Source organism: Topomyia yanbarensis, chromosome 3 (assembly GCF_030247195.1).
Source record: "Topomyia yanbarensis strain Yona2022 chromosome 3, ASM3024719v1, whole genome shotgun sequence".
Lineage (NCBI taxonomy): Eukaryota > Metazoa > Arthropoda > Insecta > Diptera > Culicidae > Topomyia > Topomyia yanbarensis.
In genome coordinates this window covers 198,450,953-198,469,593 of record NC_080672.1, presented here as the reverse complement: position 1 = coordinate 198,469,593, position 18,641 = coordinate 198,450,953, and the positions used below count along the sequence as shown (strand labels likewise).

The 18,641-nt window shown below is 39.5% G+C and overlaps 2 protein-coding genes across 9 annotated transcripts in view; one reads left to right on the top strand and one right to left on the bottom strand.

The window, feature by feature from the left end:
* LOC131690894 (uncharacterized) overlaps positions 1-15,712 on the bottom strand; it is a 278,535-nt gene extending 262,823 nt beyond the window's left edge. Inside the window, exons 1-4 of one of the 4 annotated variants that reach the window (XR_009305648.1) lie at positions 15,345-15,712; positions 15,184-15,239; positions 14,995-15,122; positions 3,747-4,950 (exon numbers count right to left, since the gene is read on the bottom strand). Coding sequence is in view for 3 of the 4 variants with exons in the window: in XM_058976969.1 (XP_058832952.1) it covers positions 13,807-14,007; positions 14,995-15,239; positions 15,345-15,441 (543 nt within the window). In the remaining variant the exon portion in view is untranslated. Of the gene's footprint in view, positions 1-3,746; positions 4,951-13,642; positions 14,008-14,994; positions 15,240-15,344 lie in introns of those variants that run through there. The other 3 variants (XM_058976971.1, XM_058976969.1, XM_058976970.1) reach the window with 3 other exon arrangements.
* LOC131690892 (aryl hydrocarbon receptor) overlaps positions 1-18,641 on the top strand; it is a 1,300,655-nt gene that overhangs the window by 1,122,611 nt on the left and 159,403 nt on the right. The gene's annotated exons all lie outside the window — the stretch shown is intronic.

Below are 18,641 nucleotides of genomic sequence, written 5' to 3'. Positions count from 1 at the left end.
TTAACAAAAATTTTCTAAAATGTAGTAGTTCTCGAGATATTTTAACTTTTGTTTTAACAACACAATTATTTTGTTTTATTACGACCTTTTCATAAGTTCGTCGCGTCAGTCTATTTTCAACCATCAAAGGCATCGGTCACAGTACCTAGTGTGCTCTTGCTTCTGTCCGAGCCAGTGCAAATCGAACGAAAAAACAGTTACTTGTGTGCATTGTCCGAACAACAAAGGATACCGTTATTTTTATTCTTGTGTGATCTATCAAGATGACTAAGTCTCATCAACAAAACGTGATTATTCGGCCTAACACAGTGGCCATTGACTTCAGGTCTTTTCGCATAAGACCAAGTATTCGTGATGTGGAACATCTGCTGAAGGTAAAAATGCAGCTTCTGTTTTCGGAAGTCACCTGCATACAGCTTGAGCACGTCAGGCATGCGGTGCTGATAACCTTCAACAAATTCGCCCAGGCGAAAAGATTCATTTCGCAGAACAACTTAAAACACGTACTTATTTGTGACAACGCTGAAATCAAGATCCCTGTATACATGAATAATGGGAATATTGAAGTGAAATTACATGATTTATCTCCACTTACTTGCAAAGTGGCAATTAAAAGATTCATGTCGCATTATGGAGCAGTGGAATCCATTACGGAGGACACATGGAGAAACTACTTCCCAGGTATTTCAAATGGCGTCTTTGTAGTGAGAATGCGGGTAGACCAACCCATTCCCTCCTACCTTACCCTGCAGTACAACACAGAAGGGGGTGATACCATTACACAGCGAACTCTTTGTACATATCAGGGACAAACTAATACGTGCCAATTCTGTGAACGAACGGCGCACTACGGACAACCCTGCCCAGAAACTGCTAAGGAAAGCTCAGTTGCAGAAAAAATGTCAACACCCAGGCCCCAATATCTTTACCTGAACCACAATCGGTTGCCAAATTTGTGGCTGCAGTTAAAGCAATAATGACAACTGCAAAAGCTTCAAACTTAACAACTAATACCACCAGTGAAGAAGCTACCACCAAGGATGGAGTGTTCACATTCGAGACTCGCAAGGGCAAGAAGCTAGAAAGAAGATCTGATCGCGAGTATCACGGAAGTAATCAAGATGATGATACCGACGTAAGCAGCAACGAGACAAACATGGGTAACCACGAAGTTGGCGAAAGAAGGAACATCTTCCCGACGCGAAAAAAGATCTCCGCTCGCAATAGCAAGTTGCGCGCACGGGATGTTCAGGCTTAAAATAAAATTTATTGTTATTTTTATTTTTTACTTCTTGTAAATATATAAAAGACCCATGGCTCCTCTAAGCTAACGCATTGAGCCGTGTCAAATAAATAATTAAATAAAAATAAGTTAGTCGCGTTTCTCCATCAACAATAATAGATTTTTCAAAAGGCCCGTAAACTTTCGTGCAACTTTCTCTTTGACATCAAGGCGATATTGTAAACCATTTGAAAGTTACATGAAAGCAACCAAAATATATTTCAACCATAGGGTCTGTTGATTAAACTGTATAGCTGAATCATATGTTGGTTGTTTTCATGTAACTTTTTTTTCATGTAACTTTTTTTTTGCTATACACCCTCCCCATTAAAACATAATTTATTGAAGGTCATTTAACGGTAATCTATTATTACAATTAATCAATTATCTCACTAGCTGATTGGCATTATTTGGCTGATCCATCTAGTAAAAATAGGCTGGTCTGTCCAGAAAATATATTTAAAAGAAAAGCTCCAAAGTTGAGAAATGTGATTGAAATTAGAAAACAAAAAGTTCTGCTGGGAATGTGATTGTTTCTGATGCAATTACACTCAGGTTTTTTTTACGCGGGGGTACAGTCCGCGTAAATGAAAACCGCGTAAATTTCAAACTCTGCGTAAAAAATACCGCGCAAAAGCGCGTAAAAAACCCTGAGTGTACTCTCCTATATAAAATACTACGCTGCTGAACAGTGATTTAACAATAACTACAGAAGCACATTGTCAGATGCGTTACTGATAAAAAACGTATAACCGAAATATGAAATATATGAAAGCCAATAGGCTCTTTACCCTAGGCACCTACAAAGCCGAAAGCGCCGTAAACATGGATTAACAAGTTACAACGCACACGCATGCACAAAAAAAATTTTTTTTTCAAACGCAACACTCTCAAGCAACACACATAAGTCGCATCCTGCCGTATTGAATTAAATCCAAACCACCCCACCGACCCACTTTGCAAATCATTCTGCACGAAAATAAACTTTCATAATGATTGTATCTGGCAAACCACATAAATTATTGCCATTACGATTCCTTTATGAATATATCATATCTGTCATTGAAATAAATTGTATGATACACAACATAAGAAAATCATAACATCAAACCTATACATTTCAAAACAATTGAACATATTCAATATTAGGCTTCAAACATCATTCATTGTATTGTTACATGAAATCTATAATAATAATTAAATCATTAGGTTTGCTTATATATTTCATCATTAACTTTAAAATTTCTCCAATTTAAAAACCAATTAAATGCTGCAATAGAAAAAAAAACTGTAAAATATACGCTTTGGTTAGTTTTTCGCTATTATAGCATTTATTTGGTTCTAAAGCTCATAATGTGTTAAAGAACTGCGAAAATGTGTTTTTTAAGATTTTTTATTAGATTTTTAAGAACAAACTTACTATAACTTTCGAAAACACCTAAAATTACAACCTACATAATTTCGTTAGTGGTCCATTGTATTGAAGTCTTGTTTTTTACGGAACTACCACTTATTATTGATATAGTGTGGCTTTATCGGAGGGCCATCAATGGCATTAATGTTGTGAATACAATATTGATTGCTTTTTTCTTCAATTTCATATGCTCGAAAATGCTCATCATATTTTCCCACTATTCAACTTAGACCTACTAGAAATACGTTTGTATCTCATAATAGAATATCCAGTATTTCGAATAAATTCAAATTGAGATGTTCGGTAACAGTAACATATGTGCCAGTCTTAAAAACAGTACCTTTATAATTAAGCTGGGTAGTTCCTTGAACGTTTTGCGAGAGTTGACTTGGATATGGGCGTGGTAAATATTTTATATAATCCTTATCTCTTAAATTAAATATTTTGAACGACCCTTTCAATGAATCCTTGAAAAAAAAATTGTGGAAGACGTCATGACTAAATTGAGCGACCGAAAATAAAAGTCGCAAGGATAGAACATGCTTCGTAAAACCTGTTTCAAATATATTAGAATATAAAAACCGGATATAAACTTCAAGCATAAAAATCGGACTGGGACATTCCTTTTGAAGAGTCGGGTAAAAAAACTCTCAATAAAAAAATCGGAAAGAAATACATCCGATTCTTACAAAGAAGTTTTTGTTAGCCGACTTTTAATCTTGAGCATCAAGATATACGGATGCTCCTCCGAGCGATTTAATTATTTTTAAACGATTTTTATACTGGAGGTTCACCCTTGCCGAGTTTTACGGGTGAGAACTTTTTAAGCGATTCTTATGCTGAAGAATTTCTGTCCGATTTTTATGCTTGAAGTTTATTTCCTATTTTTATATTCTAATATGTTTGAAACGGGTTTTGCGAAGCATATTATATCCTTGCAACTTTTAATTTCGATCGCTCAATTGAAGAGATGCTTTCATGCATAAAGCAAAACATATATATATATATATATATATATATATATATTCTTCCTAGATGAAATAACTCCTGCGTACTCTTCAAATAATTTGTTTTGCTTCATACCGATAATTCATCAAAGAACTTATACTTCCGCTCATATTGATCACTGAAGCGTAATGGCACAGAAAATGTTGTTGAAAGCAAGGCAGTTGATTAAAAATTGACTCTAACCCCCGTTTCTGATGGTCTATTAATGCTTACATTATAAGTCTCTACAGTTCGAATACATTCAAGTCGTTCCTCTATATCAATTTGGCACTGCCCACGCGATCGCGAGCAGAATCTACAGTAAAAATTGGCACTAAAGGTCATAAACTGATGCATTTGGTGTATACCAAGGCTATCACCTTGTACTAGCGTTAATACAAATCTAACACTAATTGCGTCGCCTTCAATTATAAACGTTGTACCATTCTCTTCAAGAATTTTAAATTTTTGTATAACTTCGTTGAATAGCTTGCTAGTTCCAACCTCATTGATTTCAACTTTTCTAATCATAGCAGCAACAAAAATGTTTCACAATTTTGAACAAAATTCGTCTGGAATAGTAGGTAACGAATAGTAAATGCCACAGATTACTTGTTTCTTATTGTGCGAACTTAAACAGTCGTTTACCTTGAATTCGTCGGCGTACAAAGATATTGGAATCAAAATTTCACCTGGGTATTTTCGTTTGATTATTTCCCAAAGCTCGCCATTTGCTATATTGCTTATGGATGATTGCTTTTCGAGTATATTAGTATTGGCAATAGTTTTTTGAAGAATACCGTCACAATAAAAATAAGCTTTTAATTGATGTTTAATATCCATTAAAACAATGTGGCCTTTTACATTTTCCTGGATCTGATGTGACTTAAGTATTATTTCATCATTTTCATTGACAGTTGTAACAGGGAAACAGAAAATATCAAGATTTTCGATATATTTGAAGAATTTATAATCTGAATCAATAAAATCAAATGACTGTTTGAGCCGGTCTAAATACTTGTCCAGCTCGTATTTAGTTTGTGGGTTTTCATCGCTGGTTAAAACAGAATCAAGAAGCTCTTCAACCTTTTCCACTATATTTGCATTCAGCTGACTTGCCTTTCTCTGAATAGTCGTAACATCGTTTCTATGAATATTGGTTTCGTTGTGTAGTTCTAATGTGAATGCGACAGGTGCCCGATTTATACCATCCAAATGTTTGAACAGAGATGGTGCTGTATTTTGTTGATAATTAGGTTGTACTACGCTGCAATCAAAATGGACAATATCACTGGATGTGTTATGAACCAGTGTGCTAATCGAACTAGTGTTTGAATTTTCTGTTAATGTACTATCTAAGCATGCGTCGGGTACAATGAAGTCATGCCTTTGACAATGCCGTTCAAAAATATGCCAATTAGTTGTTTTTTTGCATGCAGTTTGGGTAAGTACAAACGTAACGATAACAAACGGGTATTTTGTGATTAGTAGCGAGATGTTTAATGTAGCTAATGCTGAACGCAAACACTTCTTCGGGGCCATGCATAAATGACGTAGCATTTTGGAGAGTATGGAGGGTATACTAAATTTGTGACGAAGTGTGACGAGGGGGAGGGTAGGTTCAGAGAAGTGCGACGTAGCATTAAGTTTAAAACCCATTGTTTAGAGAAAACAATTTAATGATCCTCCATTCCCAAAAGAAATGGATTTAAATTCAAACAAGTTACTTTTAATGCGGTTTTGCATGAGATAAATTTTACGATTCGAGGAATTACAAGTTCGCAAAAATACGAAAAGATTTTTTATGCGGATTTAACTTATTTTTTTTATTCATTTCGTTTATTTGATAGGCACAAATGCGTTAGCTTGGCGGTGCCAAATGCTTATGTTTTTACATTTTGGATATCTTAAAACTAGGAGGTTACAATGTTGAAATTTTTTTTTACAAAGGAAAAAAAGTTTACAGCTATCTTAAGACTAGAAATAAGATTCAATATACAAGGCCAAAAGATTTTTTTATGAAAAAAATTTTAAACAAGGGATTCACTTTGATATACAAGAGGGGGAGTAATAGTATTTTACGAAATATTTTACGGTTATCTTAAAACTAACAATATAGTTTAGTACACAAAAGGGGGAACAAATATTTATGAGAAACTTCACAGAAATCTTAAACTAGGGATTCAATTCTATTTACAAGATGGAGGACAAGAGTTTCAATAAAGAGTAAAAATTATAGCTATCTTAAAACTAGGAATACAGAATACTAATTTGAATTTTTTAACTAAAACTTATGCTTGGTCAAGATTTTCAGAGGGTGGCTTATTTCCGCATCAGTGTAGCAGCAGTTGTATCAAGGACAGGGGAGAGACAGGTAAAGAAGAGCAAATCTTGCAACTTTTGCTCGAACGGTGGGGGAGGAGGATCAGCGAAACAAATTTGCGCCTCAGTCTAGTAAGTCGTCGAGTACCGGATTGGCGGATGGTATTCTTCGGACCCGCGGGGAATCCTTCAAAAGTCATCGGACCTCGAGTCGCTCTCGCTTCAGTTTCCTTCTATGCAGGCGTAGTGGTAAGGGCGACGACGGTTACATAGTGGCACTCTGGAACTGATCGGTTCCACAAGACAGGAGGAAACTCTAAAAACGAGAAATAAAAGAGAGGGGCTAAATTGGGATATTTATCGTTTTTATGAAGGTATAAATAAGGGACATATAGGGGAAATCACGAGTTGCCAGCATATCTCGGACTGGTACATTGGGTGGTCTACCTCGGGCCCGAAGGGTTTCCTTTAACTGAGACCTGGCGTCACAATACCCGGCGCATACCCAGACAACGTGTTCGATGTCGTGATAGCCCTCGTCACAAGCGCACAGACTACTCTCCGCAAGCCCAATACGCCGCAAATGCGCATCCAACGTGTAGTGATTGGACATAAGTCGGGACATTACGCGAATAAAATCCCGACCCACATCCATCCCCCCGAAACAAGGCTTCGTTGATACCTTTGGGATAATCGAATGTAGCCATCGTCCAAGTTCCCCATTGCTCCACGAGGTTTGCCAACTGTTGAGCGTCCTCTGACGACAATTACTAAAAAATTCGTTGAAGCAGATTGGTCTTTCGTATATGTCACCATTTAATGCGCCCACCTTTGCTAATGAGTCGGCCTTTTCATTGCCCGGGATAGAACAATGAGAGGGGACCCAAACAAAGGTAATCTGATAAGATTTTTCAGATAACGTACACAAGGACTCCTGTATCATCCCCAGAAAATACGGGAGTTGCTTTTTTGGCTTCACCGCACGAAGAGCCTCGATAGAGCTGAGGCTGTCCGAAACGATGAAGTAGTGATCTGTGGACAGAGTGTCGATGATCCCAATGAAGCGGTGATAGTATTGTTGAAGATACCGAAGCCAGTGGACCCATCGAGATTTGATCCGTCAGTGTAAAACATTTTGTCGCAGTCGACTTCTCGGAATTTATTATAAAATATATTGGGGATCACCGGCGGGCGTATATGGTCCAGGATTCCACGAATCTCTTCCTTCATGGATGTGTCGAAGAATACAGTAGAATCAGAAGTATCTAGGAAACGGACACGGTTGGGATTGTACGAAGAAGGATTGATGCTCTGTGCCATGTAGTCGAAGTACAAGGACATAAAACGGGTTTGAGAATTAAGCTCGACGAGCCACTCGAAATTTTGAATCACCAGCGGGTTCAGAATGTCGCATCGGATGAGCAATCGATATGAGAGTTCCCAAAATCGATTTTTTAGCGGAAGAACGCCCGCCAGCACTTCGAGACTCATCGTATGGGTCGAGTGAATGCAACCCAAGGCAATGCGCCATCTCTCCAGTTTGATGAAGTGTATGTTCGCAGCGGAGCGGAAACAGAAACACCCGTACTCCATCACCGACAATATCGTTGTTTGGTACAACCTGATCAGGTCTCCTGGGTGAGCACCCCACCATGTTCCAGTTATTGTTCGGAGAAAATTGATCCTTTGTTGGCATTTCTGTTTCAGATACCTAATGTGACATCCCCAGGTACCTTTAGAATCGAACCAGACCCCGAGATATTTAAATGTGAAAACCTGGTTGATCGTTGCACCCATTAATAAAAGTTGGAGTTGCGCCGGCTCACGCTTCCTAGAAAAAACAACCAACTCAGTTTTCTCCGTGGAGAACTCAATACCCAGCTGGAGAGCCCAAGCAGACAAATTTTCCAAGGTATTTTGTAATGGTCCTTGCAAGTCGGAAGCTTTGGGCCCTGTAACAGAGACCACCCCGTCGTCTGCAAGTTGCCTTAGCGTGCGTGAATTGGCAAGACAATCGTCAATGTCATTCATGTAAAAATTGTAGAGCAGGGGACTTAGACATGAGCCCTGGGGAAGACCCATGTAGCTAAATCGCGATGTTGTTAAATCGCCATGCGAAAAGTGCATGTGCTTTTCAGACAACAGGTTTAGCAAAAAGTTATTTAAAATTGGTGAAAGACCATGCTGGTGCAGCTTCTCTGACAGAATGTTGATAGAAACTGAGTCAAAAGCCCCCTTAATATCCAAGAAGACTGATGCCATCTGCTCTTTGTTAGCATAGGCCATTTGGATTTCTGTAGAAAGCAACTCAAGGCAATCGTTCGTCCCTTTGCCTTTGCGGAAGCCAAATTGTGTATCTGACAGTAAGCCATTTGCTTCAACCCAATTGTCGAGGCGAAACAAGATCATTTTCTCGAACAACTTCCGAATACAGGATAGCATTGCAATCGGCCGATACGAGTTGTGGTCGGAGGCTGGTTTTCCTGGTTTTTGGATGGCGATGACCTTCACTTGCCTCCATTCATGAGGGACAATGTTACCCTCAAGAAACTTGTTAAATAAATTCAACAAGCGCCTTTTTGCAGTGTCAGGCAGATTCTTCAGCAAGTTGAATTTGATTCTGTCTAACCCCGGGGCGTTATTGTTGCACGATAAGAGGGCAAGTGAGAACTCCACCATCGAAAACGGTGTTTCGTTCGCGGTATCGTGAGGAGACGCGGCGCGGCACGTTTTCTGTACCGGGACAGAGTCCGGACAGATCTTCTTGGCGAAAGCGAATATCCAACGGTTTGAATATTCCACGTTCTCGTTGGTACTATTACGGTTACGCATACGTCGAGCCGTACCCCAAAGAGTGCTCATCGCTGTTTCTCTCGTTAACCCGTCGACGAACCGGCGCCAATAACTGCGTTTTTTGGCTTTCATTAGACTCTTCATTCGCCTTTCTAACGACGCGTACTGTTGATAGCTAGCGGGTAACCCGTCTTCCCGGGAGGCCTTATATGCAGTGGACTTTTCCGCGTACAGTTCTGAGCACTCTTTATCCCACCACAGGGTGGGAGACCGTCCATGGGTATTCGTGCTGGGTACTGGTTTAGTCTGAGCTTGATTCGCACTGTCGAGAATCAAGCCAGCCAAAAACCTGTACTCTTCCTCCGGAGGAAGTTCTTGAGTGGATTCGATTTTAACGGATATCGCGGTCGCGTAACTCTTCCAATCAATGTTCCGTGTGAGGTCATACGAGACATTGATTGTTTCCGATGGTCTTGAACCGTTAGCAATTGAAATCACGATAGGCAAATGATCGCTACCGTGGGGATCAGGGATCACCTTCCACATGCAATCTAACTGTAGCGATGTCGAGCAAAGCGACAAATCCAACGCGCTTGCGCGTGCTGGTGGTGTAGGAATCCGCGTCATTTCTCCCGTGTTTAAGATGGTCATGTTGAAATTATCGCAAAGATCTTGGATTAATGTTGATCTATTATCATCATGAAGACAGCTCCATACCGTACCGTGCGAGTTAAAGTCTCCCAGAACTAGCCGCGGTGCCGGTAAGGATTCCGTGATATTACAAAGCGTTCGGTGCCCTACCGAGGCTCTGGGAGGAATGTAGATGGAAGCAATGCACAGGTCTTTACCTTTGATTAAAACTTGACAAGCGACAATTTCAATGCCTGGTGTCGAAGGGAGGTTAATTCGGTTGAAAGAATAGCACTTTTTGATCCCCAAAAGTACTCCTCCATAGGGGTTTTCTCGATCCAGACGAATTATATTAAAGTCGTGGAAGTTGAGATTTATATCGGAAGTTAACCAAGTTTCACATAATGCGAAAGCGTCACATTTTAAACTATTTAGTAAAATTTTAAAGGAATCGATTTTCGGCAGAATACTTCTGCTATTCCACTGTAGAACAGTGATCGAATCGGTGACCTCGTTCGATGACTTAGCCATCGAAGGATACGATCGCTGCAAGGAGGGGCCATTTAGTAGTCAACTGCTTCAAAAATGTTTGCACTATAGGGAGAAAACGTATCAGAAGGCTTTTAAGAGGATCAGTAACATTGAAAGCTGTGAAAATTAAGTCCACTATGTCAGAAAATTTCATTAGTCCGCTACTGGACTGAGTATCTGTTTGAAAAAAGGGGACACTTGGGGTTTTTGGTGTCCCTGGAAGTGGTGGGTACTCCTTGTTAGAATTAATATTTCCAAGTCCTGGAGCAAATTGCTTCGGCTTTTGTGCATCACTTCCGTTGGATTTATTGATTGTAGTTGGCGCACTCTGAGTGGACGACACCTTGGCACCCTTACGAGGCAATGTAGGGGAGGCTGGATTTCTCCTCTTCCTGGATTCCCCTGGGTTAACCAAAGATGTTCCCTCTCGTGGGTCGTCAGATTCTTGCTCAACGTTAGCCAAACCAGCATAGGGATTTTCGGACAGGACATGTGGCGAAGCATTCTTTAGCATTTCTGCATAAGAACGCCTTGAGCGTTCCTTAAGGGAGCGCTTAATTTTATTCCCGCGTTGCTTGTACGCAGGGCATGATTTAAGAGCATGCGAAGGGCCCCCGCAACAAATACAGTTTTCAGTTTCTTTGCCGCAAGAGTCATCCTCATGCTCTCCTTCGCATTTGCCGCATCGTTTCTTATTTCCACAATATGTTGCTGTGTGGCCCAACTGCTTGCAATTGCTGCAGCTCATGACCCGCGGTACAAACAGGCGAACTGGTAGGCGAACCTTGTCAAGGAGGATGTAGTTGGGAAGAGAGGACCCGGCGAATGTCACCCGAAGCGAGCCTGATAGAGAGTAGGTAGTCTTACCTCCCTCGGTGTTTGCGGTATACAATTGTTTGCATTCTAAGATCTTAATCTGTTCAAGAGAGGGGTCCTTAAAGCAGCCAACCCCGTGCTCCAACAGTTCTTCGCATTTCAGGCCCGGTTCGGACACTACCCCATCGATTTCACAGGCCACACAAGGCACGTACGCTTTAAATTCCCGCGTAAAGCGCTCACAGCAAGCAATCGCGTTTGCCTGGCCGAGATCATTCACTAGAACACGTATCTTGTTTGCCCGAACACGTGTTATCTGAGTTACGGCCGGGTAATTAGCAGTCAGATCTCGAGAAAGTTTTAATATATTAACCGGTTTCTCTCCGGTCCGAAAATACACCACCCATGACCCAGAGGAACCTTCTGGGTACTGCTTTATACGGGGAGCAATGCGAGTATTAGGGGGATCAGGGACTTCCATGATTACATCAGATGGTATTTCGCCCTCGGCCATTTAAGCACGAGGGCAGAGCGTTATATAAACGGGAATGTGTGTTATTATTTGATTACAAGGTAGAGTAAAAGTAGGGAAAAGGAAAGAAAGCAAACGAGGAAAAAATAAAGCAAAACTTATCTGCAAACAACGTCGATTGTTCCGCACCAGCGAAAACAATGTACTGGATTTACTGCCGGCACCAGCAGAATGGCAGCTAACGAACGAACAAAGGATGACCTTGACTCACTGAAATTTACACACCGAACACCACTGTGAAATATAACGATCCGTTCCGTTCAAAGGTTGGGAGACGTATGCGGATTTAACTTGCTATATTAGTTAGCTAATGTTGCTAACTAGTAGACTTAGTTTGGAAGCTGAATTAAATTTTCACTTCGGATTCAACCAAACAAAATTTAGTAATTTAGATGCACGCATGCTTCTTAGAATGATTGGCAGCTGAAGGATTGTGAACTGAGAGAACTTCTCTTCATGCTCCCCTTGACATATAAAATTAAAAACAAAACTATCATAACTATATTTGTGATGAAATGGGCTTATTTTGCACGCAATTTGCTGTTACAATGAAAATGTTGATAAAAGTCGTCCAATATTTTGAAAGGACATGTATATAAAATAATTGAAAAACATGTAATTTGTTTTCATCACCCGGGCGCTTTGTATAAGACGAGGGGGAGGGGGTAGGTAAATGCTACGTTATTTACGAGAAGGAGGTTAGAATTTTGTGACTAAATGCTACGAGGGGGAAGGAGGGGTCAAAAATCGCAAAAAAAAGCTACGTCATTTGTGTACGGCCCCTTCACAATATTCAACAAAACAGACAAACATGTTTAACTCGACAGAAAATCCTTCAAATTGTTAATACACTCGTATTGCTCCTTAACAGGAATATTGTAAAAGAACGTCAAAATAAAAATCCAAACTAGCCTTGAGATGCGAGAATGTTCTAATCCAAAGACTGCGCAATATTTTATCAGAACATTGTAGCGGGCCAAATGGCCGTTTACGGTTTCCGTCTACCAAAACGCTCCTCAGGACGTTTTAAACGAGTAGCTTTAGCGCCACCCCCGAAGAGGACCACTTGTCAGGTTAGAATTGCCCAGCATGAAACCTAACCTCAGGGCAGGTTATAGAAATTGATCCCGAAATGGCGCAAAGGAACGGTAGGTAAACACAAAATGTGAAAAGATGCACTCCGTTTCGCGTATAGATGGAGCCACTACTATGTTTAGCAAAGACGCAAGAGAAATGATCGTTATACCAACTCGAAAGCTCATGCACTAAAAAACGATCAGTTATCATCACAGGCAGAACTCAGTCGAACACTCTTTCCCTCTCGCTTTGTAAGTAGTAGTGGGGACTAATTCCCGATAGCCCATCGGAGTAAAACAAACACAAAGAAAATTCAAATCTACGGAAACGACGCGAAACGTGAGAAATCTTCTCGAACCAAATTCACTACATGGGAAAGCTAATCAACATAAAAAATACAAACATTTCAGGTAACACTAACTAACAGGAAAACATTTTATTGGACGGATTAAAATACGGCATTTTATTCTTAACCTAGGTTTTATATATTCATTAAGCTTTACATTTTTCGTGTTCCTTCCCTTTTTAGCTTTCCCCTTTCCTGTCTACCTGTGTGCGGTCAAAATTTCCTGCTAGCGGATAAAGCTGCGCTGAGCAGTACAAATGCGCGCTCGGCTTTAGCTTTCGAGCGGCAAAGAAAGCTTTCGAAGGTTTGAGTGTTGTGTGTGTATGGATCTACGTGCACGGATCAATGATCTATTTTTAACTTACATGCGTTATTTCAGGAACAGCGTCGATCTAGTAGAGCTGCATCTCAGCTGGGTGCCGACTGGTATTGCGGCTTCGGCACCGACTTCCTATCGCAAACCTATTCAGCGATGGCGACGAACGGCGTCTACAATGGCGTCGCAATGATGACGCTATTTAGGCCTTTGCCTACCAGGTGTTGAATTCGGCCAACTTTCCGACGATGAAGATGGCCGTCGCTCTAACGAAGCGCGTTGATGATTTTGCAGCTTCTTTCCGACCTTTTGCCAAAAGCGTCGGGAACTTTCGAAGCCGGAACGTGGGGTCAGCAGGGTGGTAAACGAGACGGGCGGCGTGCCGAGCGTATGCGTCGCTAGAACGCGGATAGCGGAAAATCTCCAAACTTTTGCAATAAAAGAAAAGAAGCCGTCGATCGGCTATTCGACGCTTTGAAGCTTTTTATCAAACAACTCAATTATTAGTTCTTACCTTCTTTTCACACACAAGTTCGCACGAAATGTAACGAATTCAAATTTGTTGACCGCACAATTCACTGACCGCACTAGCTATGCCTATCGGAAAGGAACTTTTTTAAATAAATTTAATCCTAAAAAACTTCTCACATTTTTAACAACAACCTTTTAAAACACACCGCGATACTAAAAAAAGAAACTTCACACTGCTACCTCTTCCACGATCAGGATCGAAATGGACGAGTTGCAGTTCTGTAGATCCTCAGATAGGCGTCAAGTGATTCGAGTATTCGTAGTCGGAAGTACGTATTTTTACAAATACTACTCTTTCGACAACCATTTCTCTCGCTTGAATTTTAAGAATACTCTTTCCTCTTAACACATTCGTATCTATCCATTTCATTCTAATGCGCATTTGGGTTTTGGTGAGACGGAATATTTTTGAAAGTTCATCCGAAATAGGCTAAAATTGCATGCAAGGGAATATTTGTACACAAGCGTCTGAATATTTCTTGATGTGATGCGTTTTGGCATAGTGAGCGTAGTGAACGAATAATGACAAAAATTACGAAAAAGGTGAACATGCTACATCATTCCCTACTAATTGTACGAAAATTTGATTGAATTGCAAAATTCAATCAAATTTTCGTAGGTTTTAACTTTACTGAATTGAACAAATTGGCTATTGAAATGACATTCCAAAATAAATGTGACAAGCAACTCATTCAAACATCACCACGCAAAAAAACATTCATACAATTATAAAAGCATTACTTTGCTGAAATTTATGAAAATTCCAGAAAATAACAATACTAGAACATTGTTTTCACTTCAGCAATGAATTAGCCGAACCACTGAAAACAATAATCTGTAAAATAAACCGCGACTTGTGGATCCAGAATCATGATCTACTCCAGAATAAATTCCGAATTAATGATCATGTACGTTTTCCACATTATAAATGATAAAAATAAACCTGCGAATCCTGAATAACGATCACTCCAGAATTAATCCCGAAATTCTGATCGCATTCACTCTCCACAATAATAATAAACCTGTGAATCCTGAATGGCAATCCCTCCAGAGTATACTCCAAAACTCAGATTGCATTCATTTTCCACAATAAATTCGTCTTGCGCTATGAAAAACCCTCCAGAAATAATAATCCGAAAAACTGTTTATCATAAACACAAAACGTCAAATCGAAAATATTACATTTTCGACGAAACTAACAATACCAATTTACTTCTCAATCACTCACACGCATACTGGGAGCAAATCGTCACTCACTCCCGTAAGTCATTCACTCCTTCTGCATTGCCAACAAAACGGAACAAAAACGAAAAAACAAATGTCAAAATGAAATACAGTGATGGCGCCTTTGTTTACTTTTGTAGTGCCCGGCTCTGATTGCGGAATCAAACCGGTACGTGCAATTTTTGAAACGTACTTGGAATTCTCCGCCAAGAGAGTTCACGTTTTTACCGATAAATACTAGTTTTGGAACTGGCTGGAACCCGTATTTTTTATAATCATCGGTAAACTTTTCCAAAACCTTTGCAGCCGACTCATCTGATGCTGCAAATAAAATCACTTCCTCTTGAGCAACCAGTACCGATGGTTTGAAGTTTCTGGTTACTTTCGTTGGTTTCAAAACTTTGTTGAGCAACAATAGGATAGAACAGTGTTTTGCATCTGAAATTCATAAACAAAAATAATAGGTAAAAGTCGACAGAATAAATTGAATGTCCGTGCTACTACTTATATCCGTATATGTGGATTTTAAACATTCCAATATACCTCTCGAAATATCATCTTTGTATGGGCGGTCCAGATATTGCACTAGTTTTGGAAATACTTCATTCCATTTCTTCACACCATCAGCATTACCATACATCAAGCGGAAGTCGATATCGATCTGGAAAAGGATATTCTCATTAACCTATGATTTGGTAAATACTATCGTAAATACTTCTAGACAAACATGTCAAATGGTCCTAAGTGCAAATGAGAGCGTTCTTGGCAAGTACCAATTCGTCCTGAATTTCCACTCTAAATAGGTTTAAAAATTCTCAACTCACCGCTTGATATCCATGTGGATCCTGATACACCACATACCGGTTATACAATTCATCCACGAACGTTTTGTCTCCTAGCTGCCTTTTCCTGCCGAGTACGATTGTTCCTTTTTATCCAACGCAGTTGTCCACTCAATGTTTGAAAGCGAGCTCGTCAGATTGTTCTGGAGCCAGGGTTGTTTTCTTTCTGGCTAAATGAACTTCTTCGCGTTGTTTCCTTTTAGCAATTTTTTGCCTTGTGTTGACAAGTTTATTATACAGCTTACCTCCTGGGTTTTTTCTCCTGCCTGCACGTGGAATAAAGTATGTTTCCTGAAAAATATTATTGCTAATTAATAACAAAATTTGTAAAAATACACTCAATTCAAGAGCTAATTAGTTGATACTTGCAGTTTTTTCGTGTTTGAATAGCGCTATGATGCATTGGGCGTATTCGGACAAATTTTCTTCTTTTCCGCGTAGTCCGGTGTTGCAATGATGCTCTATTATGAGTTGTAGCAGCTCACGCTGACTATCGGTCGAGACGGATCCAAGAGATCCCTTTTTGATTATTTCCTGGCCGGTGATTGTCTTGTTCAGCAGTTCGTCTAGCTGTTGCGGGCTAAAATAGCGAGTTTGGGTTCCTGATGGTCCCGGAGCAGTCCAAATTTCTCGTAATGGAAGATGACCCACAAGCTCATTCGGAATGTTTTTGTTTATTTCCGCATCTGGTTCTGGAGTGCAAAATGGTGATAAATTTTCTGTGGAAACATCTTCTTGAATGATCGATTCATCGATAATCGATGATTCCAGGGAGGCTACCGGCGATGATGGTGAACTGTTGTTGCACAGCTCCACCTCCTCAAAACCCAACATCTGAAAACCCTGAAACACGAGCATTGTGGTTATCAGTATACATTGTTGCATTAGCTTTTATAACCTTACTTGTTCCTGCCTCTAGTGGGTAAGACGAGCGAATATTTCGTCAATGCTCCACTGTTGCAGATCGAGAACTTCAACAAGAGCGTCTTTACTTGTAATTCTCAATTTCGCCAAATCGATATCATTCTCTGTAAGTAAACACAAGATTAGCTTTGGTTAGACTGGATTTAAATATAATATAATCATAATTACTCAAAAATATTTCCAATATTTCCTCGGGCAGCTGCAACTTCTCAATCACAACGGATGATATAGAAGCCATTTTGATTTTTTTTTCAATTTCAATTTTTTCAATTCAAAACATAATCAAAAGTATTAGTTAAAACTAATACATTTTCGCCATATGATAAAACTTATACTTTTGAATGAGAAATATAATACACTGTATATGCACACTAAATGCGTTTTATTCAAACAGATTATGGACAATATGTCTAACCTTATGAAGTATATGTTTTTCAATATAATAAATTTTATGTATCAAATCTAATAAATAAAATAATTACTTTTTTTACGTGTGTGACACCGTGCTGGTACCCGAACAATCCGTACACGGCCACGGCTGCCGAAAATGCATAGCGTCTACCGCTTATTGTAGTGTCCAGACGCTGCAGCCATGATCTTACCCGTTCGACATAAGAACAATAACTGATTCAAACGTGTACACGTCACCTCTATTTATAAACTAACCGTATATGGTTTAGTCACTTACGTGCGAGTGTGTGCAAATGCTAACGTTGCCGAAAAACGATAGCGCTTATTACATCGCCCGGAGACGATGTTGCTCGAATGAATAAGAGCAACAACTGATTTAAACAGACACGTGTCACTTCTATTTATGAACTTTCGTGTTTGATTGAGCCACTAAGGTGCCTCTTATTGACGGCTCTGTCTGAGAAATCTGCCTCACGAATGGTAATTTTCCAGTGTTTCGTGAACTTTTGTCGTGACTAACGACTTACCTTTCAATATAGGGGCCCCTTTTCAAAATTTCGAAAGAAAAAATATGTAAGATTTTGAACGCTTATATCTTTTGTTGTAGTTAATGGATTTAATCAATTTCTTCGGCATTTTGTCGAAAATATTTGTACCAATGTTGTATTAAATTTTGGAATATGTAGGACATTCATTATCAACGGAAAAATAGTGATTTGAAAAATCTTTCGAAAACGACTCATGAAAGTGAAAATTTTCAGCCCATCCCGCACAGAGCCTTCAATATGGTGCAGGAGCCGAATAATAAAATAATGAAAAGTCCCCTACATGTTTGTTCCTACCCTAGTAACAATTGAGGTTTTATGGTACTCTTGGAGTCCTTCTTAAAACCTAGAATGCACTTGTAGTGTGCTATAAAACTAAAAATGTTACTTGGGTATAGATCCCCAGAAATTTTTCGAGGTATTCTCGGTGACCGCAAGCCTGGTGGTGAAACACAGAATCCGATACGAGTGATAGCCAGTGCGAGAAAAAGCTTGGAGGAAAATTATTCGCGAGTGGTGTTATTTGGAAGTTTAAAATGAGGAAGCATTTACAGGAAGCGACCATACGAAAGGAAGTACAATTTTATTTTATATTATTCATCATACTCTTACCTGGCAGAGAAAAGGATGCAAAATTTTGAATGCGTCTACAGCAGAAGGTTTCCGTTGATTAGAATTATTGGGTGCTTGTGTGCCCTTCCACAATGATCTGAATTACATTAGAATGTCTTAAATGTAATTTTAGAATCATCTTAAATGTAATTTACAGGTACTTTTTGTGATAATTATTAACCCTCCGGAAGTCGCGCATATGGCCCACTGAACGAACAGCCGCTGGGGCCCTAAAACGCAATAACCAAAAATTAAATCCTTTTCTTATGTATTATTTGTAGTGGGTACTGGTCGATATTTTCATCTCCTTTGAAATAAGCTGTATTTTATGTTTCCTACTTGCTTTCTGCAAACTGAGATAACAAACGATAAATTCTAAATTTTGGCGAACGAGTGTTATAAACGTGTGAATGCGACTTTTAGTACATTCCGGCGTTACGAAAATTTTCTTAATTTTTTTTTCACAAAATGTGGAGGAAATGCGTTCCGGAACGTTCCGGAAGGTT